Below are 24,712 nucleotides of genomic sequence, written 5' to 3'. Positions count from 1 at the left end.
AGAAGTTAGACATTTTTAATCAACAGTACAGGTAACACGCATGCAAGAGTTTTAAAAGAGCTCGCTGAGGAGCTCACTGGATTATTAATGTTGACTTTCAGTAAGTCTTGGAGCATTGGAGAAGTCCGGAAGACTGGAAGAAATCTAACGTTATGCCACTTTTTTTTAAAAGAGTAGATGAGATGACCTGGGTAATTACAGGCAGGGTGGCCTGATATCAATCCCAGGAAAGATAATGGAGTGACTGACAGAGGACTCGATTAATAAAGAATTAAAGAAGTGTAATGTTGATTTGCATTAATTACATGGGTTTACACAAAATAGGTCCTGTCAAACTAATTTGATATCTTTTTTGATGAGAATACAAGTGTGGCTGATAAAGGTAAATAGTGTTGATGTAATATACTTAAGACCTCTGTAAGTTGTTTGATTTCATCCTGCATGACATTTTGATTAAAAACTAGAAACATAAAATTAACATGGCACATTAAATGGATTAAAAACTGGCCAATGAATAGGTCTCAAAATGTAACTAAACAGGGAATAGTCATTGGGTAGTTGTGTTTTCAGTGGGATTCAACAGGGATCAGTTCTTGGTCCTTTGCTAATTTAACATTTTTATCAATGATCTAGAAGAAAACATAAAATCATCACTGGTAAAGTTTGCAGATGACACAAAAATTGGGGGAGTGGTAAATAATGAAGAAGACAAGTCACTGATACAGAGTGACTTGGATCACTTTGTAAGCTGGGTGAAAGCAAACAATATAGGTTTTAGCACAGCTAAATGTCAGTGTATACATCTAGGAATCAAAAATGTAGGCCATATTTGCAAAATGGAGGATTCTATCATGGGAAGCAGTGACTCTGAAAAAGATTTGGGGGTTGTGGTGGATAATCAGCTGAACGTGAGCTCCCAGTGCGACGCTGTGGCCAAAAAAGCTAATACAACTCTGGGATGCATAAACAGGTGAATCTCAAGTAGGAGAAGAGAGGTTATTTTACCCCTCTATTTGGCACTGGTGCAACCACTGCTGGAATAGTGTGTCCAGTTCTGGTGCCCACAATTCAAGAAAGATGTTTATAAACTGGACAGGCTTCAGAGAAGAGCCATGAAAATGATTACAGGATTAGAAAACATGCCTTAAAGTGACAGACACAAGGAGCTCAATCTATTTAGTTTAATAAAGAGAAGGTTAAGGGGTGACTTGATCACAGTCTATAAGTTCCTATATGGCGAACCAATATTTAATAATGGGCTTTTCAATCTAGCAGAAAAAGATATCACACAATCCAATGACTGAGAATTGAAGCTAGACACATTTAGATCGGAAAAAAGGTGTAAATTTTTTTTTACAGTGAGTGTAATTAATCCTGAAACAACTTAAGAAGAGTCGTGGTAGATTCTCCATCACTGACAATTTTTAAATCAAGAATAGAATTGTTTCCTAAAAGATCTGCTCTAGGAATCATTTTGCAGAAGTTCTATGGCCTGTATTATACAGCAAGTCAGACTAATCACAATGGTAATTTGTGGCCTTGAAATCTGTGACACTCAAGCAATTTAAAAATATTTGCTGGCACACTCAGCTTTTAAACTTTCTTCAAAGTTAATTCTGTGAAGAACATACCAAAGTTTTAAAAATATATTTAACATAACATTTATTTTACATCTTCAGGAGTATTGTAAAAAGTTACTTCTGAAAAATAAAAACATGTTAATAGCAGCAGTCATCTTTTCTTACAGGGTTTACTACAATATGGATTTTGGTGTGGTGTGTATTCATTGCCTCCTGTCACACTCCAGTACTGAGGGGAGAAGCCAAAATGACAGGCACTGCTGTTCAAACACAAAAGCAAATTTCAGGAGGCTTTTTTTATTGATAAGAATACTCACAAACGTAAGTGTACAAAAATCTATAATATTTTGTTAGTAGAAATTATGTAATTATTTTCATTTGTCTTATATGTTATGGCAAGAGAGATTTTCTAACCACTGTAGTCTTTAGGGAGGAACATTTACCTGGACCGGCAATTATCACAGCATTTTTCTGTTCCCATGATGCCGGAGGCGGCCTTCCGGAGTTGTTTGTCTTCAAAATGAGACAAGATGATTCTACCCAAGGGAACATTGAGAATTAAATAAAAGAACAAGAATTTACATGTTAAATTCATTGCACAAAACAATGAGTTGAAATCATCATCATTAATTGATTCATCTGGGAGCCAATTATTTGCACTTGATTCCACCAGAGACAAGGACGTTTGTTTTTAAAAAGTAAATCAGAAGTTCCTAATGCAGGTATTTAATTATGCAAAAGATGGTAAATATCACTTTTTAAAATAAAATTGCATTTTTGCAAAGCATTTCAGTTATGTAGCTACACCTTCAGCTGTGACTGAACTGCAATGGCCAACAGTAATCGCATACTGTGGACTTACAGAAAATGTGCAGTAAAATATAATACTCACTTTCTCCTGCAGTTGTTTGAGTTAAGGTATTTCTCTATCTTTGCCATCATCTTTAATTTGTATAGTTGGAATCTTTCATTACGTATCTCACTTAGAAGATGTCTGCCGTTAAAACAAAAAACAAATAAGCTTAAACACTAATCACTACCTCCCCTACAAGAAGATGTAATATATGCCAGTCAATTATCTAAAGAAAAGTCATTTGAAAATTCTGAAAAATTAAAATAAAAAACAATGAAAACCCACTTGTTTTAAAGTTGTCCTCAAGTTTCTCTTTGAACTTATAGTGACAGCATACTCATAGTCCCTACCACATTCGGCCAGTTTCACATACAGTGGTTCTCAATCTGTAGTTGGACAGCAGCCCACAAAAAGTCTTTCCTACAGCACAATGCAATAAAACTTCAGACCCCTGCAAGGTGGCATAGAGATGGGGAGAAAAGGAGATCGGAAGAGACACAGACCTTTCAGTCATCTCCCTTTCCATGGGTGTCTTTGTAAGAGAGACACTAAGATGTTATAGTCAGTGGCATTACACAAAGAGGCTGCAATGATGGTACACCGTCTGAGGCTACGTCTACACTACAGACCACTTAAAGAGGCATGTAGAGCATGTGCAGTTACAGGCTGCAGTGAAAAGCAAGCTGCGCCCACACTGAGGTGTTTAGCTTCACGTGTCAGAGCCTTTCCCCGCTACCTCCACCCTGCCAGAGCCTTTCCCCGCTGGCGGAATCTTTCCCTGAGGCAAGGAAAGGCTCTGGTGGGGGGAGTCCCTTTTCATGCTGCCTCCCCCTGCCACAGCCTTTCCCTGTAGTGAGAGAAGGGTTCCAGGAGCAGGAAGCTGGCAGAGCTGTTCCCTCCTGCCAGTCTTTTCCTGCCGGGAAAGTCTCCGGGAGCAGGGGAGGCAGCAGGACATTACACTGTTGAAAACAGCAGTGTAGATGGGGAGTCACAGCTCGGGCAAGTAGAGAGCTGTGTAGGGCACATACTTAGGTACATACCCTTCAGGGGTGTCTTTACTCACATAAGCAGTGCCTCACCATCTGCCCTGTTAATACTTGCATATACACTACGCACCGCCGAAAGATGTGTGCCATGCAAACATACCCTCAGATCAATGGATCCAGCTGGATTCCAAAACACTTGAGGACATCACCATCCTGCCTCCAAAAGAGGGTGTGGATGGTATGGTGAGATGCTGCCTTTAAATAACGGTGCCCCCTACTTTTGCATCACCCACACAAGTCACTGCGAATGAACCAAGAAGTATGGAGATTGGAGTGCCATTGGCAGCACAGTGGCTTAAGATTTAAATGTCTGCATTTGTAGGGAGTTTCTGTCATCCTACACTGGCAGCGGTGAAGGACAAAAGGTGAACACCAGGCTTCTGAGGAGATGGTCTCCATTGCAAGGAACTTGTCATTCATCACTGAAAAGCTGAGTCAATTCCAAGGACCCTCTGGAGCCAAGGGAGGCTGTGAAAGCTGGAAGGAAAAATGGTTCTGTCTTCTGATGAGCTTCATCCACTTTCACACAGAGAGGTTACTAACACCCTGAGAGAATTCTATTCAACCCCCTGCAAGGTGCATCATTACCTCTCCTGGCTGGATAGAGCCTGTGAGTAAGAGTGGACCCTCTTCACAGGGTCTGATGCTTCCCTAAAACAGGGCAAACTGATAGCAACTCATGAACTGTAGCCCAATGCTTGCTCAGAACAAAAACGACTTGACAATAAATGATGATCTTGCCAGTAACTGCCCCATCTCCAGCCTTCAAACTTTGGAGAAGATAACCAAGCAAGGGACAACAGGTCAAACTCTAGCAGCTTCTGATAGCCTCCAATTATTGGACCCTTGAAGGGAATGTTTTAAACCAGGAAACTGGTGTGTCATGCAAACAGCGTTAGCCTCCCTAGTCAGTTTCCTCAGCAAAAGGTGGGGAGATCAGGCATTCAGGGCAGGACTGTTCCAGCAGCCTCTGACATCAGTAATCACAAAAGGGTATTAACCTGACTGCAGGGGCTGACAAACGCAGACAGAACCAAGAGGCTCCAGGCCTTCCTGTCAGAGAAGTCTGAGGGTTGCACTGAGCAATGGCCATTCTTCCTAGAGGGTTCTCAGCTGTTGAGTCCCATGATGTTCAGTCTTGTCACTCTTCTCTTCAACCATATATTTGTGAAGCAGTGGGAGGAAGCTGAGAGGCACAGTGGGCTGTAATAGCATCACTACACCCAAAATGCACAGCTCTACATTTCCTCCTCTACAAACCTGGAAGACACAGTTTTCTCAGTGTCTGGCAGGAAGAGGGACCAGGAAGAAAGCTGGCTAGCTTAGACTCAAATGAGATAAAATGGAGTTGATGCTTCTGGTATTTCTTGAACCAGTCAAAGATTACAACCATTCTCTCATCCGTAGGCCTCTGCCAGATCACCACAAAGGTTCACAGTTCAGGGTACTATACTCTCTCTGCTCTCTCCTCCTGCACCCCAGACAGCAACAGCAACAGCAGCCAGAAACACCTTCTGTTTCACCTTTAACTAGCTAAATGTTTGCACCCATTTCCCTTAGATTCAGCCCCAGCCACAGTCATCAGTCCCCTTCTGTCTCTAGTTTAGGGAATGGCAGTGCAGTTTATCTGGGATCTCACACACTCAAACTTCAGATACCGAAAAAATGCAGCTCCTCTCCATCTTTCAGGTAAGACAAACCAATGAACACACTCAACCACTGTGCTCCATACTCAATACCCTGGCAGCAATTCACTGATGAATGATCTCAAAGAACAAGTCTAAGATTCCAATTATCACTTAAGTCACCTCTGCCCATGAGCCTTACTGGTGACAACTAAAATTAGAAGCAAGGCTTCAGCTACTTGTATGGGTTAAAGGCGAAGCCTGTGTGAGCCTGGCACTCTCTGAAGGGGGGCGCTCACCTCTACAATTCAAACCTGCTGGCTAGAACGACAAGCCTAAACAGGTCATTTTTAGGGAAAGACTGAATTCATGTTGCTTTTAAGTATGTTTTCCAAAAATAACTACAGGCCTTGTACTTTGCATCCTGACCATCACCTGCCTTCACATCATGGACCCTCTCAGGGAAGCTGGGTGGGACGGAGCAGAGGACTACTGGATGCATGCTCCATTCCTAGAGGATATCATTGTGTAGAGAGTGTTTTCACATATATTAAGTGTAGGTACCATATAGCGAAAACAAGAGCGTATCTTTCCTACCAGAAAAATTTTTAAATCCTCCCCCTCCTGCTCATTCATGATAGCAAATTCCGGCTGCAGAATGAAAAAGTTTCCTATGACCCGAGGCTGTTCCCAATACTATACCTGTTAAAATTCATATCAGATGCAGTCCACAATACGTAACAAGAAGCAGGAAGCCCATCACGGCCAGCCCTTCCTATTTCTTGGTAGTAGGATTCCATTTCCTTAGGGGCACCATAATGAATAACTCTCCGGATGTCTGCTTTATTGATACCCATTCCAAAGGCCACAGTAGCCACAATGCACTGGGAAATAATCATAACATACATGTTTAATTTAGCTGTAAAAATATGTCTAAACCTCTATTAATGCTAACACAGTGTGTAATGACTTTGGTGCCACGGATTCAAATTCAGCCTAAAGTACAGTAGCTTCAAATCACACTCAGCTTCTATGCTGCTGTCAGTAAGAAGTCATTATTGATAGCAGCATTCGTCCATCATTAAATTAACCAGTCATCATGGGTTAGCACAGATGCTTAGAATGCTTAGAGCAGTGTTCCTCAATTGGTGTTCTGCGGAACACTGGGGTTCCACGGGAACACTGTTAGGGTTCCGCAAGAAAGTGACATCACGCCGCCGAGAGCAGCTGTTCTCTGCGCCGCCGAAAAAGGGAAGATGTCCTGGACTTTTCGGCAGAGGGTATCGAGTATGAGTGTAATTTCCCCACGGAGCCTAAAGGGTTCCGCGGGGAAATTTAATTGAGAAACGCTGGTATATAATTTGCTTATTTCGACATTTTTTTTGGTCCCATATGTAAAAATACTGTTAAGAGTTTGGGGGGTTCCGCAATTATTTATCGAGTTCAAAAGGGTTCAGTGGCCAAATTTAATTGAGAAACACTGGCTTAGAGGAAGGGATGAGAGGTCAGGAACACTGGGTTCAACCACCAATAGAACAAATCACTGGACTTTTGGTGACTGAGATTATCCATATATAATGTGGACATACCAACACATTTGAAAAGCTCTTTCAGATCAAAGACGTCATAAAAATGATCTGCAACTTTATACTTTCCTTTAACAGCAAAAGACAAAGAATCAGCAGGGCAAAGAGGTCAAATACTAAAGATCAATCTTTAAAAGCAGCAAGCTATGACTATTTCTTTGTGTACATGTGATACAGCCATAGGTGGTGGGCATAATAGGCTGGGGAAAGCTAAGCCTCCCCAACCAGCTGCCACCAGAAGCTCCTCCGCCTCTCCACCCTGCCCATGCTCCACCCCCTGCAGAGCTGGAGGATGATAGCTGTGGCACTGGGCCTATCCCAGGCTGGATCTGCTGCACATTGCCAGGAGCAGTCCAGGCCAACTCCTCCTGTGGTGACATGTGGAAGGCAAGGCGGAGTGTGGGCTGGGCTTTGGGGGAGGGCTGGTGCTCCCTCCCACCTAGCCTCCCCAAAGGCAGGCGTCACTTGCCGCCCATGGATAACTATATGGGCGAAGGGTGTTAACATAACCAAGTCACTGTCTAGCATTAAACGGTGTTGGAATGCAGAGACCTCATTCTGCTTAGCACCATGGCACACATACTACTGAAAATCTTTTTAACCTTTTATTAAAGATATAGAAAAGAAAAAACAGTGAAAGCATTTGAAATGTCAAGTATTATATAAGGTTTTTATTTTAACATCTCTTGTTCCCTTCCCTTTAGCTGTAGACAGTTTTTAAAAGGAACACCCCTATTGTATGAAAGTCTCTTAGATAGGATCAAAGATGGTACTAACTGTACCTTTGGAGAAAAAAGAGGAGTTAGTTCAAATGGGCTGGAGATGTCATTGTTACTGCTGTTGTTAAAGTCTAATCTTAGATGGAAGAGTTTTAGGTGGTATTAAAGAGGTAACTGCCATCCAAGGTAGTGGCTGGGATTCAGCAGGAGCTGGTGGGGTGGCAATGTCAGCTGGTTCCCTCCCTCTCTGGCCCATTCTCATCAGGACACCTCTTAGGATCAGGATGAGGAAGGCCCGGGGTCCGAGGAAACAATGGGGGTGTCAGCCATGATGATAAAGTGCTACAGAAGCTTCTGTCTTTCCTTTTGATTTTTCATACTTACTCTACAAAATCTCTTTCTTCTAAGGACTCAAAAAGGGAGTAATAGGTGGAGTAGCCCCTCTCTTCATTATTTTGTCTACTAATTAGGCCTAATATTCGACATACCAATTTGGCTCATTAACTTTCAATTCCATATCTCCTGTTTTTAACAAGCATAATTTCAACACAACTTTTGAATATCAACTTGGCCTTTTTGTTTAGAGTAATTTAGTTATTCTGTCTCCCTTATATACTTTTTTCCCCATCAACATTTGTTATTATAGTTTATTGTAACATCTTATGAACTTTTACATACTCTTTACAGTTGAGTTCAATTCGGGTAAAGTTGTAGCAACAATTGTTACAACAGCACACAATCACAATAAATCGCAGAAGTTCCATTCATTAAACCAGAACAAGTCATGAGGAATTTTCTACAGCCTCCTAATGATTTCCCATGGCCACATGAAGATCTTACTGCTGCAGAAATATATAGCATTTAAGCAAAATAATACCCCACTTCAGAGACTTGTCTGAACCTGAAGACACAAGATCATGGATAGCAATGAATCTCCTACCTTGCCTTTTTCCTAGAAAGCCAAGAAAAAGAATATATGTGACTGAGGCTGAGTGTACACAGAGGAGCTTGGTATGGGGCCATTTAAAAATACATAATTTATCCATCCAGGAGCCCAAAGTAGAATGTTATAAAATAGTGGGACAGTACACATCATTTCCTGCAACACTATTGTGATATATATCAAAGATTGGCTGTACTTTAACAGTGAGAAAAATCACTCCTAGTTATATACTATAGATGGTACAGCCAGGAGAGACTGAAGTATTTTAGGACGAAAGATATATTTAAGATCTTTATAAAGTAGATAAGGTTGAAATGAAGGTCAGAAATCATGTCACTGTCACTACAGACTGAGGCCTGGTCTACACTGACGCCAGCAGTCAACGGGAGAGCGCTTCAGGATCGAATGAGCGGGTCTCCACTGCCCATTCAATCGATCCTGCTGCATTGATCCATGTAGCCCTGGCAGTGTAGACATATCCCAACTGTGGAAGCCAGAAGATGGTTTCTTGCCCATATGTGAAAGATACAAAGTAAATGTGAAAAACAGACAGATAGTTCAAAGTTCTTTCAGTCTGTACATGTCAAAGAAACAACGAATCCATTTCTTACAGAACATCATTCTCTAGTATGAATTTATACCTGAATTTCATCTCTCATGAACCTGTGATGAACACCTCTCCTTTCTTGGATTCCCAGGCCAGCATGGTATGTGCCACAGGCCACGTTTAATTTCATCAGCTCAGCAGTTACTTGTTCAGTGGTCTTTCTTGAAGGGCAATAAATAATAGTGGGTCCTTCAAACCCATATGTAGAACTAAGGAAAATAACAACACAATAGAAAAATGTGCTGTAAATGATAAGGAGGCTTCTTGTGAACCATACATTCAACATCTGACTGAACAGATTAAGGGCTGCCAGGATGTAGATTTCGCAGCAACGTTCATTATCCTGGGCACCAGCAGCTTCAAAATTTGCATTCTTCCTCTCATTTATTTTTACTACGTTCTCTCTAGGGGGCAGATATCCAGCTGATCTAAACTGTTGTTATTCCATTGACTTCCAAGCAGCTATGACAATTAACACCAGCTAAGGATCTCCTCCTGGATTCTTAGCCAGGGTAAAATCTTGTCAGACACAAAGCAGTTCTGAAGAGCTAAAATATCTTCCACCTGTATAGTATTTGTTACCTGAAAGATTCTAAAGGTTTACCAGTATCATATATTGCTGCCAATGTTCTGGCTAGTGCACTACTTGAATGAATCACAGTGCTATTTTCAGATATATTTGCTGTGATTGAGGATGTCAAGTTTTTTTAAAAAGAGACAAAAAACTTGCAAAAACCTTTTGACACTGCCAGGCAGCCAGTCGTCCACTTCTCAACTCACTCCCCTTCTCCATACCAGACACTCTGCCCACCCCCGTTCTCATCCACACATACACCCCCTCGCTCCAACTCACCCAGCCTGGCACCCTTTGCCCGCAACCCATTGCTCCAACTTGTCCAGCTTCACACATTCTTCTCACCCTGGCACACACCCTCATTCCAACCCACCCAGCCTTGCACCCTTCACCCCACATCTTCCCAGATCAACAGCTCTCACATCTTGCTTCCTCACTTTTCCAGTCATACTGCCCTTCTAAACAAAACCTAACCCCACCCCAAAAACAACAGTACAATAAACAAACAGAAATAGAAGACACAAATACAGAGCTAGATGTTGCCCAGAGAGCAGAACTGCATGAATGGAATCACAACAGAACAGTAGTGACTGGGCAGCAACTACAGAGACTGCCACCGAAACCCAACCTTCTCTCTCCCACCCCCATATACATATCTTGCTTTCTTTTGGAGTGCGTGTATCTGTAATTCAATTAAAAAAGGAAGAGACTGTGTGCCAGACAACCTGTAAGGAAACACATTTGGGGTTTTTCATTTGCAGCCAGGCAAATAAAACGTAACGCTAGAAATCAAAATCATCACTCTGAATTTGAATTTGTGCTTAACCCTAGACTTATTTTTCATAGAATATGGTTTAGAAAGTAATCCACCACACAGTTAATTATTAGCATTTGCATTGCACTAAGGCCAAGATGAGCGCTCCTATGTGGTGGGCACTGTACAAACATAGCAAGAGACTATTCATGCCCTGAAGAACTTATTAAATAGACGACACAAAAGGTGGGAGGGGAACAGAGGCAGAGACGTGAAGTGATTTGCCCGAGGTCACACAGCAGTTCAGCAGGAGAGCCAGGAAGAGAACCTAGTCTCCAGGCTCTAGTCCAGTGCAAGACCACTGTTGTTCTTGGTTTTGACCCTCACCCAGGCATACCTTTGATAATATCTGAGATATAACAGCAGCATCTTATAGAACAAGCTAATAAATCCTTACCTTTCCTTTTTAATAAGGAACTGTTTTAAATCCTGAAGGATATGTCCAGTTTTTCGTCCAACTTCTAAGTATAGGTTAGGTCGGTCAAAACTAGTGCATGTAACCTGAGGATTTTTTAGGTTTAGACAATGCACTATGTCTTCTCTAACTGAAGGGCTTGCTGTTGCAGTTAAAGCCACAATAGGAACCTGAAATGAAAAGCAGAGAGAAATGATGGAAGGAAGAAAACAAAATCTGAGACCAGTCATTCCTGCTCTTTTTTTTTTTTTTTTTAAATTGTGATTCAAACTTTAGGAAAACAGGATGAGATTAGATATCCTGATCTGCCTACAGTCCATGGAAAATTTGATGCTTCTGAAGAATAAAGACAATATTATACTTCCTAGAGCTTTTTATTGTCACAAAGAAATATTTTAGCGATCCTTCTATAAAAAACAAATTGACATTCACCTGTCTACACAGGGGAAACAGAAACCATATTTAAAAATATTTTTTTTCAACCTGGATTTGGAAAATTGTCTTTACTGTATCTTCAATAGGATTATACTCATTTTCATATATGGGGACCTAAAGTTAGGGACCTTAGGACAAGAACTTCAGAAATGGAAGCCAAGAGCTAGGCTCCTAAATCCATATTTGCTGCCTATGCTTAGGATTTTCAAAGATGCCTACGTGACTAGAAATCAATGGGACTCGAGCTTCTAAGTCAGTGGGGTGCTTTTCAAAATCCTGTCCTTAGGTTCTTAGTTCATATTTAGGCACCTAACTTGAGGTTCCTATTTTTGAAAATTTTGGCACTTACTATGTATTTTGTCATCTAAATAAATGGCCTAATTTTCAAAAACACTGAGTACCCACAACTTCAGGATACACAAATTTGAAGGTGTGGTGCCATAATAAATAATATCTGAGTGAAAAATCTAACCCTGCTTGAATAGTGGGAGCCCATGTATAAGTACCTACATACAGACCAATATTTCTTCATGACTAAATGTGTCCTTTTCCAAATAGGCTACAAAAACATCGCTAAGGGTCTGCATATTGACAGCCATTTACTGCATTAATTTAAAAGAGAATACATTATAAATCAAGCTCTTCCATCAAATGCACACACACATTTCCATCTCCTTTGAATTTAAATAGGACATGTAGGTGTATATATCTGAAAGCATAATTCAGCATTATGAAGGTTTGAAAAGTAGCCACCCTAACTTACATGGCACAGGTGTATTTCAGGGCACACAGTATTTCTGGTGTGCATTCTAGTTTTATTCAAACGTCTCAATGGTTCAAGTATGTCTGAAGAAGAGCAATGTCAGAAAGAGAAATCCTATTCAGACGTACTAGAAAAATTTACTTTTAAATATAGTTTACAACATCCTTTTATCTTATTTAAAAATGAGATAGATGCTGGAGACTCACCATAGGGAGTGTTTTCTTTAACAAACCCAAAGTTCTAAATGAATTTCTGAAGTCATGCCCCCACTCTGAAATACAATGAGCCTCATCGACAGCGATCAGTGTGATAACTGGGAGGGGGGAAACACACACAAACACACAGAATGAACACAGAAGTTATATAATATGACACTAATTTTGGAAAGCATTCAAACTGTTCTAGAAAATAAAAACGTCATTTACTCAAATTAAAACTTTACCATGAGAAGTCTGAGCAAGCAGAGACCAGCCCTTGGCTACTATACAAATGGGACTCCTGGTAATTCCAGAGAAAGTTACAATTAGTTTGGGTTTCTAAAATGGTTGCTAATGGAATGTCCAGTGGAAATCCATTTTCACATTGACCTTTTTCATACAAAGCCACAAGAGATTTAGCAGACCTTCCTCCTGTGCTCCACTTTTCCCTTCACCATGTCCCTGGCTTTCAAGTCCATTGCTCATAAGATTCTTGTCACACCAGCTTTCCCTTTCTACACAGCAAGGCATGCTTTCTCTCTCCTCTTGTGCCAATAAAGACTTCAGGCCAGTTTGCTAATGTTCATCTAGGTGTTTATAGATATCATCAATTTTATTTACTTGGTACTGAAATAAGGCCTGTGATTCCCAGGATTGCTCCAATCCTCTTACGAGGTAACGTGAGCATAGGTAAATCAGATTGGAGAGAAATTTCTAAAGCAACTATTCATACTCACAAATGTATCACATATTATGGTTTGAACTAGCATTTTATCTCTGCAACTAGTGCCTTTATCAATCTGTTATATAAAGGACTCTGCAATTTAGGGGCTCCGTCTTGGAGGTACCAAGCACACACAACTCCTAACTGACTCCATTGGAGTTCAGGAAGCTCTTCGCAGCTCACAGTACAGGGTACTAAATTGGGGATTCACAAACAAATTTTGAAGTTTGAATTATTCTGAGTTGCCTCGATGTCACTTCGGGCATTAGTGGCACTACTGTGTTTAGTAAGAAAAATAGTTTATTAGCCACAATACTTGTACTGCATGCATTTATCAAGTGTAATATTCAGAAAAATTAGAATGCTAAAATATACTTATTATTTTTAATTTCCCGAAGATATTTCCAAGGACATTGAAAGTATGTTTCACCCCCAATACTGAAGAGCCTACACTGATCCTTTTGTTATCCCTGTTCTTAGTAGCTGGTCTTTCACGCAGAATGAACTTTAAGCTCACTATGTATACATGGTAATTATCTTACTGTAACAAGGTCTGCTGATGCCAGTTAGTGGGGATCACCATATTGGAATCTGAACTTGTTGTTAGTATTGAGAAACAGTACTGAGAAATTTTCAGAAAAGGGTATATTAAACAAATACAAAGAAAAAAAATACTAAAACACATCATTGGTAGGATCTTTGAAACACAATCTAATTCCTACTGGGGGATTTCTGCACCAAAAAATGAAAAATTCTGTGCACATTTTAAAATTCCGTTCCAGCCAGCTGGAGCTGATAGCGGGAGCCCCACCACATGCAGGACTGAAAGCCTGAGCCCCATTACACACGGAGCTGAAATCTGTGATTTCTACCAAAAGGAATCATTTTGATGGAAATCACAAATTCTGCATGAAAAAATTAAATTCTGCAGGGAACATTAATTCTGTGCAAATTCTCACTGCGCAGTGGTGCAGAATTCCCTCAGGAGTAAATTCCTCACAGCTTCCAAAATTAACCTACCACAACTTACCAATGGTTTTGTCAAGTTCCTCAAGCAACGATAAGTTCCCCGAGCAGAACTCTGGAGTTATATACACAACTCTATAGTGGCCCCTACAAAATTGGGAAAATACATTGTCATATGCAGCAAATGAAAGAGATCCCAAACAATTCATCCAACTGAAATGAAAGAGTGAGTCAGGTAAGATGAAGGAGGGGACAATACAGAGAGGTTGTGAATGGGGAACATAAGAGAAAAGGAATGATTCAGGGAGAGGGTAGAGAGAATGGAAACAAAGGAGGAAAGGAAGGAAAAGAAAGAGGAAAGGGATTTCTTAGATTTTAAGGCCAGAAGGGGCTATTATGACCATCTAGTCTGACCTCCTGCATACCCCAGGCCAGAGAATCTCATTCAGTGATTCCTGTGTTCAGCCCAATAACCTGTGTTTGAGGTAGAGAGTTAGAAAGAGATGTCCAATCTTGATTTAAAGACTCCAAAGGGGAAGAGAAAGAAAGATAAAATATTAAATGAAACAGAAAAGTAATACTGAAAGGGAAATAGACTGAAAGACACAGGAAAAGTCAGTGATAGGCTGTGCTGGCAGCAATGCATAAACTTAAATTTGCCTAACACTCTCCAGACTAAGGCCCCATTTTCAATTGCTTATAACTTTGCCAAACTTTAACCATTCAGACTGAAGTTTTCCCATGCCAGTTGTCTGGATCAGGCCAAATTTTCTGGAATGGTAGAATTAAAACAGTTCAACCACTTCTGAGAAGAAGGTTAGGAAAAAAAATTACGTTTTGCCCATGTTAAAAAAAAATACATCTATTTTCACTGAATCTCTAACGTCTCCATGCTTTGGAGCAGGGACTGGAAATTTGGTATGAGGAATGATGATGTCACACCAGCGTCAGATGTGCCTTTTGCCATCCCCATGAGAGTCTCCCCAAGTTTGGCCCAGTTATAAGCTTCTGAAAATCTCAGTTTGCACGTGCCCCTCGGCAGAGGTGTGGAAACTGGCCGCATTGTTCTTCAAAGGCTCTGTCCTCAATGAGCATGCTGCACCCTCACACAGCTCCTACATGCTGACTGGACTAAGCATGTGCCATGCCATGGGTGCTGGGGCTGAGCAAGCCTTTACCTGTCACAGAAATGAGCAATTGCCAGAGCTGCTGTGGTGTTGTCTGCCAGAACTTGGAGAGCAAGGCCTTTCAACTGGAGGAGAGAAGCCCTGCACGCCAGATTAATGGTTCTTGTGTTCTCCCTTGTTATCCTGCTCATTGGGAGCCCATGGGTTCATGGATTGTATCACAGAGAGAGACCAGGGCTTCCTGTGTGGTGACTTGGTCGCGGAACGGCCCCGGGGAGGCTGTGATGGGGAGGGCTCCCAGGGCCAAGCACAAACTTAGGACTGATGTATGTCCAGAACTGTGGGGTCACATTACAGTCAGCTGAAGATAAGCCATGTTTCTTTGGCAGGAAAACCCTGAAATGGCCTTGCCCTGAGAAAATCAGTGCTGAAGGTGTCAGCCTGGCAGTGCTCAGCTCCCAGCTGGGCACTGGGGCAGCCATAACCTGCACAGCACAGGCTGACACAGTGTGGTCAGACTCAGACTTTCTGTGTCAGGGCAGCTGCAGGGCTCACAAATCTTCTTTTTCTCCCACCCTGGTTCCAAGAGAGAGGACCTGTGCCACTATCCCCCCTTTGAATGGCACTCAGGCCTACCATGGCAGCTTGGCAAGGAAGCTGGCTTGAGCAGAGCTGAAGTGATCAATGAAGTGGTCAGTCTTAGGGACTGGAAGCAACTCCCTTACAGGCTTCCCTGGTTTTGGTACCAGAGACTCAGGACCACAGGGTAGAAGTCCCTGCTCACCAGGCACTAAGGGATTTTGTCTAAGCACAGGCTCAGACCCACAACACTACCCATCAGAACACTCTAGGAGATGACACTTCAGGCAGCTGCTCTAGTACATCAAGTCCAGATGGAGATGGACAGGCAACCTGAGCTTCTGTTGAGAACAGGGCCTTCACCTTGTGAGTCCATTCACAGCAGTCACTAATTCATCACATGAGGGGGAGGGTTTAAACTCTGAGGCCTTTGCCTCAGCCATGAGGTGGAAAAATGGGATCAGAGCCACATGGACAGTCAGCAAGAAGGGAAACGAAAGTCTGCCAATAAAGCAAAGAAAATTATCTAACGCTAACCAAGTAATGATCTAGCCTACCAATAAGAGCTAGAGGTGAGGTCTGACAGAAAAAACAGCGCAGGGAGCAGGGGGAACACCACTGCCTTCCGACTCACTGCCACAGGCCGTAAGAGGCGTAGTCACATTCGCACATGCCCTCCCATTGAGGGCAAAGGGCCCAACAGACTCTGCTAGCCAAAAGGCCCACACCACAAGGGGATCCACACAGTTATCATTTGAAGAAAAATTCATACTTATTTCACTGCTCATTAACCCGAGTACAACAACTTTAGCTAATTTAGTGCAATTCTTTTAATTCTTTCCAGCAATTTAAGTATCTGTATTCAGGACCTCATAGTTGAGAGATTAAAAAGTAATGAAACTTACATTTTGATGTTCCCTCTCACATTTTTTGACTGAGCTGATCCAAGTAAGCAAGCTGGAATGCCTGACATTCTGTATGAAGAAAGCACAAGCAAGATATGGTTCATTCATGTGAATTTGTTTTTTAGTCTCTCTCTCAGACCATTTCAGATCTATGACAGTATATTGCCTCTCGCCCCATGACTATTTTTCTTTACTAGCCTCTTGTGAGAGACCTTATCAAAGGCCTTTTAAAAATCTAAATAAATGTCAACCAGCTCTCATTTACCCCCTACTTTGCAGACATATTCAGAGAATTCTAACAGATTAGTGAGACTTAATTTTCCTTTGCAGAAACCATGCTAGTTGGACCCTATCATACCATGATCTTCCAGGTGTTTTACTATTCTATTTAATTATTGTTTCAGCCAATTTATCAGGTGCAGATATAAGTCTTATTGTCCTATAATTCCTGGGATCACCTCTAGATCATTTAAAATATATATTGCTACCCTCCAATAAAGTAGCTGTTTTTAATGAGCCCTTTCATACTTGAGCTCTTTCAGAACTCTTGGACGTACACCATCTGGGCCCGGTGATTTATTGCTTTTTAAATTATCCATTTGCTCCAGCACTATAACATTTCAATCTCTTTTAGCATCTCATCCAAACTGACAGCTGAATTAGAGGTGTATGAGGCTACAGAGATCAAATTTCTTCAGCCTCCAAAATTAATGAGCCAGTGGGCAGGTAATGAATAAACAGGCATTCATATTACACAGATAGGAGCAGTATAAAAATCTAGATAACAGGTTAGATACACAAACATATTCTGGCCAATATTTGTCCCCAGTTGCTTGTGGGCATCAAGGTTAGATTGTCCAGCCATTCATCTACATAATACCATTGTTTGCAGCAGAAAACAGCAAATATAAGGAAAGTTCTTAATACAAAAATTCCTTTAAAAAAAAAAATCACATCTTTGGGAAAGACATTTTCCCAGTCTGGTTTGCACAGGGTGGAAGAGACTGAGCCAGTTTAATTCTCATTGAAAGTACATCTCAGTAATTTAGGAGAAACAATGGTGCATCTATTGTATTTATATTAAAAAAAACAAGCAGTATAAATCCAGAAAATTCAACATTAATATTAGAATTTAAAGGCAAAATGTACTATTGTGATCATTGAGTCTGACCTCTTCCATAGCACAGGCCAGAAAATTTCACCCAGTAATTCCTAAATCAGGAAATTTTAGAAAGAAATTCCATCTTGATTTAAAGATTTCAAGTGACGGACAAGCCACCACACACTAGGTAAATAGTCCCAGTGGTTAATTACCCTCCCTGTTTAAAAATTGTGCCTTGATTGTAGCCTGAATTTATCCAGCTTCAGCTTCCAACAATTTCTGGCTCAAGCATCATTGCATAGAGTCCAGAGACCTTTCAAGGTCTGAAGTATCCCTCATGCACTGTTCTAGCAGGTGCCATTTTAAGAGAGACTCCCTTGACTTTCTGGTCCAAGTAAAACAGGAGCTGAAGAATGAACAGCAATCGAGTCCATGAGGTTCCCTCAAGCAGACATGACATCTGCAGTGGCCATCAGTCCAGGGAATCAACCTATAACCAGATGGGTAGAACTTGAACCCCAAGGGCTTAGTATCTGTTCTAAGGGCAGGAAGGTGGAAACGTTTGAGGAAAAAGATTCACTGGACAAAAAAAGGGGGAACTAGAAGCTGCCAAATGAGCAAACAACTGCGAAACTAACTATAACCTAATCTTTAATGTTAACTATGTATTATTTGCAAGAAATTCTTTAAATATTCACTAACAGGGAGGACACCAGTGGGTTTTGACTGTTCTCTCCAGCCAGCTGTGGCAGAGATGGGTGCAGTCACACTGCCCTTTATTCCCAACAGTGAAATGGCGAGAGCGAAGGCAAGCAGGGCACAGGCATGGCCCAATGGACACCGCTCACTAAGAAGTTCCAAACTTCTGTGCATGGACACCTGCTCCACTAGAAAGATCCACACAGACAAGGGCTTGAAGAAGAACTTAGTCGCTGCTCAGGTGCAAATATCACAACCTAACTATTGTACATTGGTTATGTGGGAAAAGAAGATAGCCCTGACCAGTAATACATATACTTGGAAAGAGCCTATTTCAGAAAGCTGAAAACAATTATAAGTAAAATTGACTGGGAAGAAAAACCATGATAATTTGAAGTTGTTTAAGAATATTTTGATATTAAAAAAAAAAAAAAGAGAGAATTCTGCAGGAATTGAAAGAAGGATTTCTCAGTTAAAAACCATTCTATTATCCTAGTTAAGAAGGGAAGTGAAAGCAGCAATACACAAATTAAACCTATACCTCAAATAGAAAAAAGGATATGCGGATAGCGGTGGCTATAAATTAGCATTTATGAAATGCAGACAATTGATAAGGCAAGCTAGAAGTCCCAGTGAAAAATATCTGGCCACTAAAGTTAAAGACAATAAGAAAGAATTTTTAAAATAGCAGGGGAAAAAAAGGAATCCTAGCAAAGCCACAGGTACATCATCAGATACAGATGGCAACATTTCAGTAATGATACAGAAAAGGCAGAGGTGTTAAATAAATATTTCTGTTCTATATTTGGAAAGAAGCTTATCACCTTACAGAGATAACAAAAACTTATTTCAATAGTAGCTGGGGAGGATGTTGAAAAGGAACTCTTAAAAGTTAAACATTTTAAGATCTTCAGGTTTGGGTAGCTTGCAACCATGAGTTTAGGCCATGTATATGTTGACAGCGGCAAATCCGCCACCGCCAGATTGATCTTTCTGAATCAATTGAGCGGTCAGTGTAGACCCGCTCAATCGATCAGGAAGTTGAAGCAGGTAAACCACCCCCTCAAGTAGCGTAACGCTGCATCGACGGGAACAGCATGTAGCAGCAGTGTAGACAGCGCCCAGAAGGGAAGCAGAGCAGTCGACGTGAGTTACGCAAGCTACTCTGCATAGTTTGCATAACTCCCATTGACTGCCGCCGAATCTCCAGGTAAGTGTAGAGCAGGGCTTAAAAAGAATTGACTGAGGCAATGTCTGAACCACCGATGTTGATTTTGAAAAAATCTTGGCATATTGGGGAAATTCCAGACAACTGGAAGGAAATCTAATGTTGTGCCCAAATTTTAAAAAGGTAAGCAGGATGACCCAAGGAACTATAAGCCTGTTAGCATGACATCAGTCCTGGGCAAAATCATAAGAAGTCTGACATGAGATGCAGAATTAAAAGACGGTAGCAGTCACAATCCACAAGGTATGTCGTACACCCAGATTTTAAACTGTCTTGGAGGAACCTCGAGGAGCTGCCATCTGCCAATGACCTTGAGGAGTTGCCGGACCTGCCGCTTGTCGACGACATTGAAGGGCTGTGGAATCTGGCCACGGCTGAGTACCCCAAGGAGACCGAAGGTGACCCAGAGAGCCAGGTACTCCAGGGAAAGGGGGAAGGAAGGAGCCCAGGGGAGCTGGGCAACAGTCCAACAGTCTTGTGGCCTATAGCCACATCAGCGAGTTGCAGCTGGAGCTCCGTTGACTCAGTGGCATATCCCTCTGCCACTGATAGGGACTTGGTCTGGGATGCAGTGGAGTCAGGAGGGCCTCCATCCCCCTCCACCCTTCCCACACCATCCCTGGGGTGGTCACCTCATCCCGGCCTGTAAAGTCTCCAAGACCCCTAGACTGTTTGCCCTACCCGGGCCTAAAGCTTGTTTGTTTGCCCTGCCCGGGCCTATAGCTTGTTTGTTTGCCCTGCTCTGAGATATAGACTCCTGGCTTCCCTGCCCTGCCTGAGGGCCGGGGCCTATAAACTGCTGCCTCACCCTGCAAAGGGCTAGAGACTGCTTAACTTCCCCACCCTGCATGAAGGCCGGGGATATAGACAGCAGGGGCCCCCTGTGACCTGTAGAAGGGGCCAGGACCCCTGCCCCAACGTTAATTCCCCCTTTTTGAGATGGTAGCCACAGGAGTGCTGTAGCAAGTGGGGATGGCCTCACTCCCAGATGGACAGGGAGGACAGCATGCCGCCTTACAGACGGGGAAGAGCAAGAACAAGCCACGCATGATAAATGCTAGTCACACCACTAACGATGGTGATGAGGGTGATATTAGAACCCATAGAGCATAACTGTTCTAATGTTAGTATTGCACGGCATTCCAGTTAACAGAAAACCTCAGCATTATACAAAATCTATGAAAATGGAGCATCACCATCCTATAAAGATGCTTCCAGAAGGGTCCCACAGGGCTTTTTTCTTGGTCCAATCCTATTCCATATCTTTGATAGTGAACTGGATGATACAGAATCTAACAAAATCACTGTTGATAAAGTTTGCAGATGACACAGAGATTGGTATAGTGGTAGATAATGATAAGGTCAGGTAAGTTATACAGAGCAATCTGGATTGCTTGCTAAGCTGGGCTCATTTAAACAACGTGTTTTAATATAGTTAAATACACTGTCATACATCGAGGAAAAAGTAAAATACAGGATGGCAGACTGAGAGAGGACTTGTATGCCAATAACAAACTGCCTGTGAGCTCTGTGTCATGCTCTGGCCAAAAGGGCTAACACAATCTTTGGATGCACAAGCAGGGGAACATAAACTAGGACTAGTGAGATGATATTTTTCCCAAGACCATTACTGAAATGCTATGTCCAATTCTGGTATCCAATCTTCACAAAAGATGTTGAAAAATGGCAGAGATTCCCAAGAGCTAAAAGAATGATTTAAAATTGGAAACCTGCCTTACAGTTAGAGACTTAACCTTCTCTTTGATAAACTAAACAGACTGCTCTTAAGACGTGACTTGATCATTGTCTAAGCACCTACATTGTGATAAAATTTGTGATAGTAAAGAGCTTTTTAACCTAGCAAACAAAAGACCAATGAAGTGATCCAATGGTTGGAAACTGAACCTAGACAAGTTCAGACTAGAGGTCAGGCACAATTTCTTTTTAAACAGTGACAGTAATTAATTCTTGGAATGACTAACCTAAGAGTGTGTTTGTTTCTCTGTCACTTGACGTCTTTAAATCAAGATTGTATGTCTCCTTCTTAAAGATTTGCTCTAGCTCAACTAGAAGTTATTGGGCTGGATGCTGGAATTATGGGTGAGGTTTTCTGGCCTGTGCTATGCAGGGGATTCAGACTAGATGGGCTTAACATTGAGTGGAATAAAAAGCTGCAGCCTTTCACCCCAACAAATGGGAAGTGCAGCATGTTTCTGTAGGGACACTGCACATACCTGCTGTACTGTAATATTACTTACTCAAGCTGCAGCACTTGGTCCTCCATCAAAGAAATAAGAGGAGAGATGACTATTCCTGTACCTCCTGTGAAAATGGGTGGAAACTGGAAGCACAAGCTCTTCCCATATCCTTAAAAAGAAAATGTACCACTAATCAAAGGAGTATTAAATACCTGAAATTTTAATTCCTCTCCAAAGCCTTATTTTGCTTCTCACTTTCCCCATTATTGTACTTCCAAACACTCAATAAATTCATACAAGACAATTTTTAGTCACTATGTTCCCTACAAAGCACTCATAAAAGAAGTTTACATATGTTCCTTTAACATAAGGTGTGTACTTACCAGTTGCCATGACAACAAGATTATCTCTTTTGTCTTGCAAAACAGAAGAGATCACTTTCCACTGGACCCTTGAAATTAAATACATATTAATTTTTATTTAGCTTATAAGGAAATGTCCCTTGTGCTACTATAGAATGTATCTGGCATCCACATATAATAGAATTTAAGTAAAACTGTCAGTTTAATAAAACCACAGGTGAAACCACCTTCTTAGTATTCTAGGTGTGCTCCTTCTTCACAGCCAAACTGTGCTTGCTTTATTCCTAGAAGTCGTCCCACTGAAGTCATACTGGGACTACTTGTAGGAGTAAGGTAAGCAGGATTTATCTCAATCATTAATGGAAGACTATAAAATGCAACAGTTGCCCTGTATGTTATTTAAAGCTGATCTTCAGATAGGTTTATCAAACACAGCTTTGGTGCTTTTCACATGTGCCTGACGAGAGTATTAATTTAAATAAAGTTGAGAAAAATCCAAATTTGCCTTACTGTATCTCAGAATTTACCAAACAGATTTTTCCCCAAAGAAATTTTCATAAAATTTGCTTCATGACCATAACTCATATAGCAAATTGCAAGCCATATGACATTTTGAGTATTATTTTATCCTATTTATATTGAAAATAAGACCATATAATGATCTTAACAATAACATTAATCAATTTTAGATATGTTGAAGTATGCAGAAGTCATACACATTATTGGAGAGACTAGGTGGGTGAAGGAATATATTTTATTGGTCTAGCAGAAGATATTACACCTCACTAAGCTTGTCTCTCTAACATCCTGGGACCAAAACAGCTAGAATCACCTTACAAAAGTTACCAAGTAGTTGCTACACACCGACTATTGAAATACTATGTAATATTCTAGGCAATTTCTTATATGATGTATGTAAACCAATACCATATATTGGTTACAATGCATTAGAAATTTATCCTCAGTGTAGTAGCACTGTCCGAATCATAGAGTTATCTGTTTATCACTGCCCTTTGTGCATTTCCGCACTCTGTTCTTCCATACTGTGTATCTAACAGACATCAATACAAAAAAAATTAATTTATGAAGTTCCCTGTGACAAGAGATAATTTAAATGTTTTGTTGTTTAAAAGATTTTAAGATACACATAAAATAACAAAGGTAATTTAGATAACACCTTAATTACCTGAGCTGCTAAAACACTGATGTCTACTCTATAAGCAGTTTGATATAGGTACCTCACTATGAGATTTACTTTGACAGCTCCTCAAGGCAGGGATTGTGCCTTTTTTGTACGTCTTGTACACTACTAAACTTACTGTTGGTACTTATCATAAGCAACAATAGAAAATCATTCTAAATTAAACAAAAGAAAGGAACGGGACATGTACAGTAGGCTAATTGATAACATACTTACGGTTTAAAACCAGAATGCCCAAAATATGTCTTTAAGCATGCGACTTGTATTTCATTAGGTACAGGCAACAAAGGATCTGAAGGATTTAAAACAGTGCATGTATATTTAGCTTTATTGGAAGTGAAAAGCCATGGACTGAAAGAGATTAGGAAGTTTATTGCTAGTAATTTCCTGGCACCTGGATTCACGCAGCTGACAGGTAAGTCTATCAAATTTACAAAATATTGTTAGGAATGAAAACATGAATCTCTTTCTTCATGTCAAGTTGATAAGGTTACTTCACTCAGCTTATGCAACCCTATGAAATACTATCAACCAATAACCTTAGCACTCTTTCTGCCAATTTCTATTTGCAACACGTCAATTAAATATAATTCCTTGAAAATGACCGGGGTGGGGTCAGGAGGTTAATCTGGAGTCTGCCTTCAGGAAGGGAGGATTTCAGGCAGGACAGGATTTCACTTCAGCAGCACTCCCCACGTGCCGTCTCCACATAATCAGTTCCCAACTATTGGGTCAAAATTACCAGGGAGACAGACCAGCCAAGATTCACAGACGGCACCTTCAGGGAGCAGTGGGATGGATGTGATGTGAGGAAGACAGGCCATGCAGAAGGCATCAATTTGGAACAAGTGATTCCCCATCCCATCTGCCTTGTTCTGAATATGTTTCCAGTTTTAGTTTGGAAGGAGTCTCCTACACTTAACTTGGGAGTCAAATGTTGTTCTTGGCTATCTTTTGGTTTCATTGGTATGAATGAGCACTACTTCAGAACTTAAACATCTGTTTGGTGTCTCCATCTGCAGGAAATCAAACACGGGACTTTAGGCTACCCCTTGAGTCTGCTTCTACACACAGTACAGGGTTATGGCCTACTTTTACTCATACTTCTTATTGTAATTCAATATTTACCCCAACTCTCCTCTTCCTCCTCCTCAACACCTTCATCTTCATCATCTGGAGAAAGGTGCAGTTTTGTGCCTTCAACACTGGTGCTAGAGTCAGTTAAACTGACTTTAGTTTTGTCTACATCTTCTACAGACTGAAAATTGGAAGTAAAACGTTAGCCCACATTACATGAAGGGGAAATAATAATGAACAGAACCTGTCATTTTGTTTAAAGTAATATTGCTCAAGGGTACCTGAGTTCTAGTCTAATTATGGCATGGCTCAGATCCTTCAGCATGAAGCACAAAGAATATCAAATATGTAAGAAATTGCCATTATTAATGGACAACATACCCTCAA

The 24,712-nt window shown here is 41.1% G+C and overlaps 1 protein-coding gene across 4 annotated transcripts in view; it reads right to left on the bottom strand.

The window, feature by feature from the left end:
* Window positions 1-24,712, bottom strand: part of WRN (WRN RecQ like helicase) — a 127,844-nt gene that overhangs the window by 66,419 nt on the left and 36,713 nt on the right. For all 4 annotated transcript variants that reach the window (XM_067556962.1, XM_067556965.1, XM_067556963.1 and 1 more), the window contains 12 exons: window positions 24,377-24,506; window positions 23,465-23,540; window positions 22,069-22,136; window positions 21,746-21,854; window positions 16,459-16,527; window positions 13,912-13,994; window positions 12,167-12,273; window positions 10,745-10,932; window positions 8,994-9,168; window positions 5,807-5,988; window positions 2,473-2,574; window positions 2,024-2,116 (listed from right to left, as the gene is read on the bottom strand). In XM_067556962.1, the coding sequence (XP_067413063.1) occupies window positions 2,024-2,116; window positions 2,473-2,574; window positions 5,807-5,988; window positions 8,994-9,168; window positions 10,745-10,932; window positions 12,167-12,273; window positions 13,912-13,994; window positions 16,459-16,527; window positions 21,746-21,854; window positions 22,069-22,136; window positions 23,465-23,540; window positions 24,377-24,506 (1,382 nt within the window). The remainder of the gene's footprint in view (window positions 1-2,023; window positions 2,117-2,472; window positions 2,575-5,806; window positions 5,989-8,993; window positions 9,169-10,744; window positions 10,933-12,166; window positions 12,274-13,911; window positions 13,995-16,458; window positions 16,528-21,745; window positions 21,855-22,068; window positions 22,137-23,464; window positions 23,541-24,376; window positions 24,507-24,712) is intronic.

This window comes from Emydura macquarii, unplaced genomic scaffold (assembly GCF_026122565.2).
Source record: "Emydura macquarii macquarii isolate MOO-44397 ecotype Brisbane River unplaced genomic scaffold, CSIRO-AGI_Emac_v2 contig_1790, whole genome shotgun sequence".
Taxonomy (NCBI): Eukaryota; Metazoa; Chordata; order Testudines; family Chelidae; genus Emydura; species Emydura macquarii.
The sequence above is the reverse complement of the archived record's forward strand: the minus strand, read 5'-3'. Positions and strand labels throughout refer to the sequence as shown.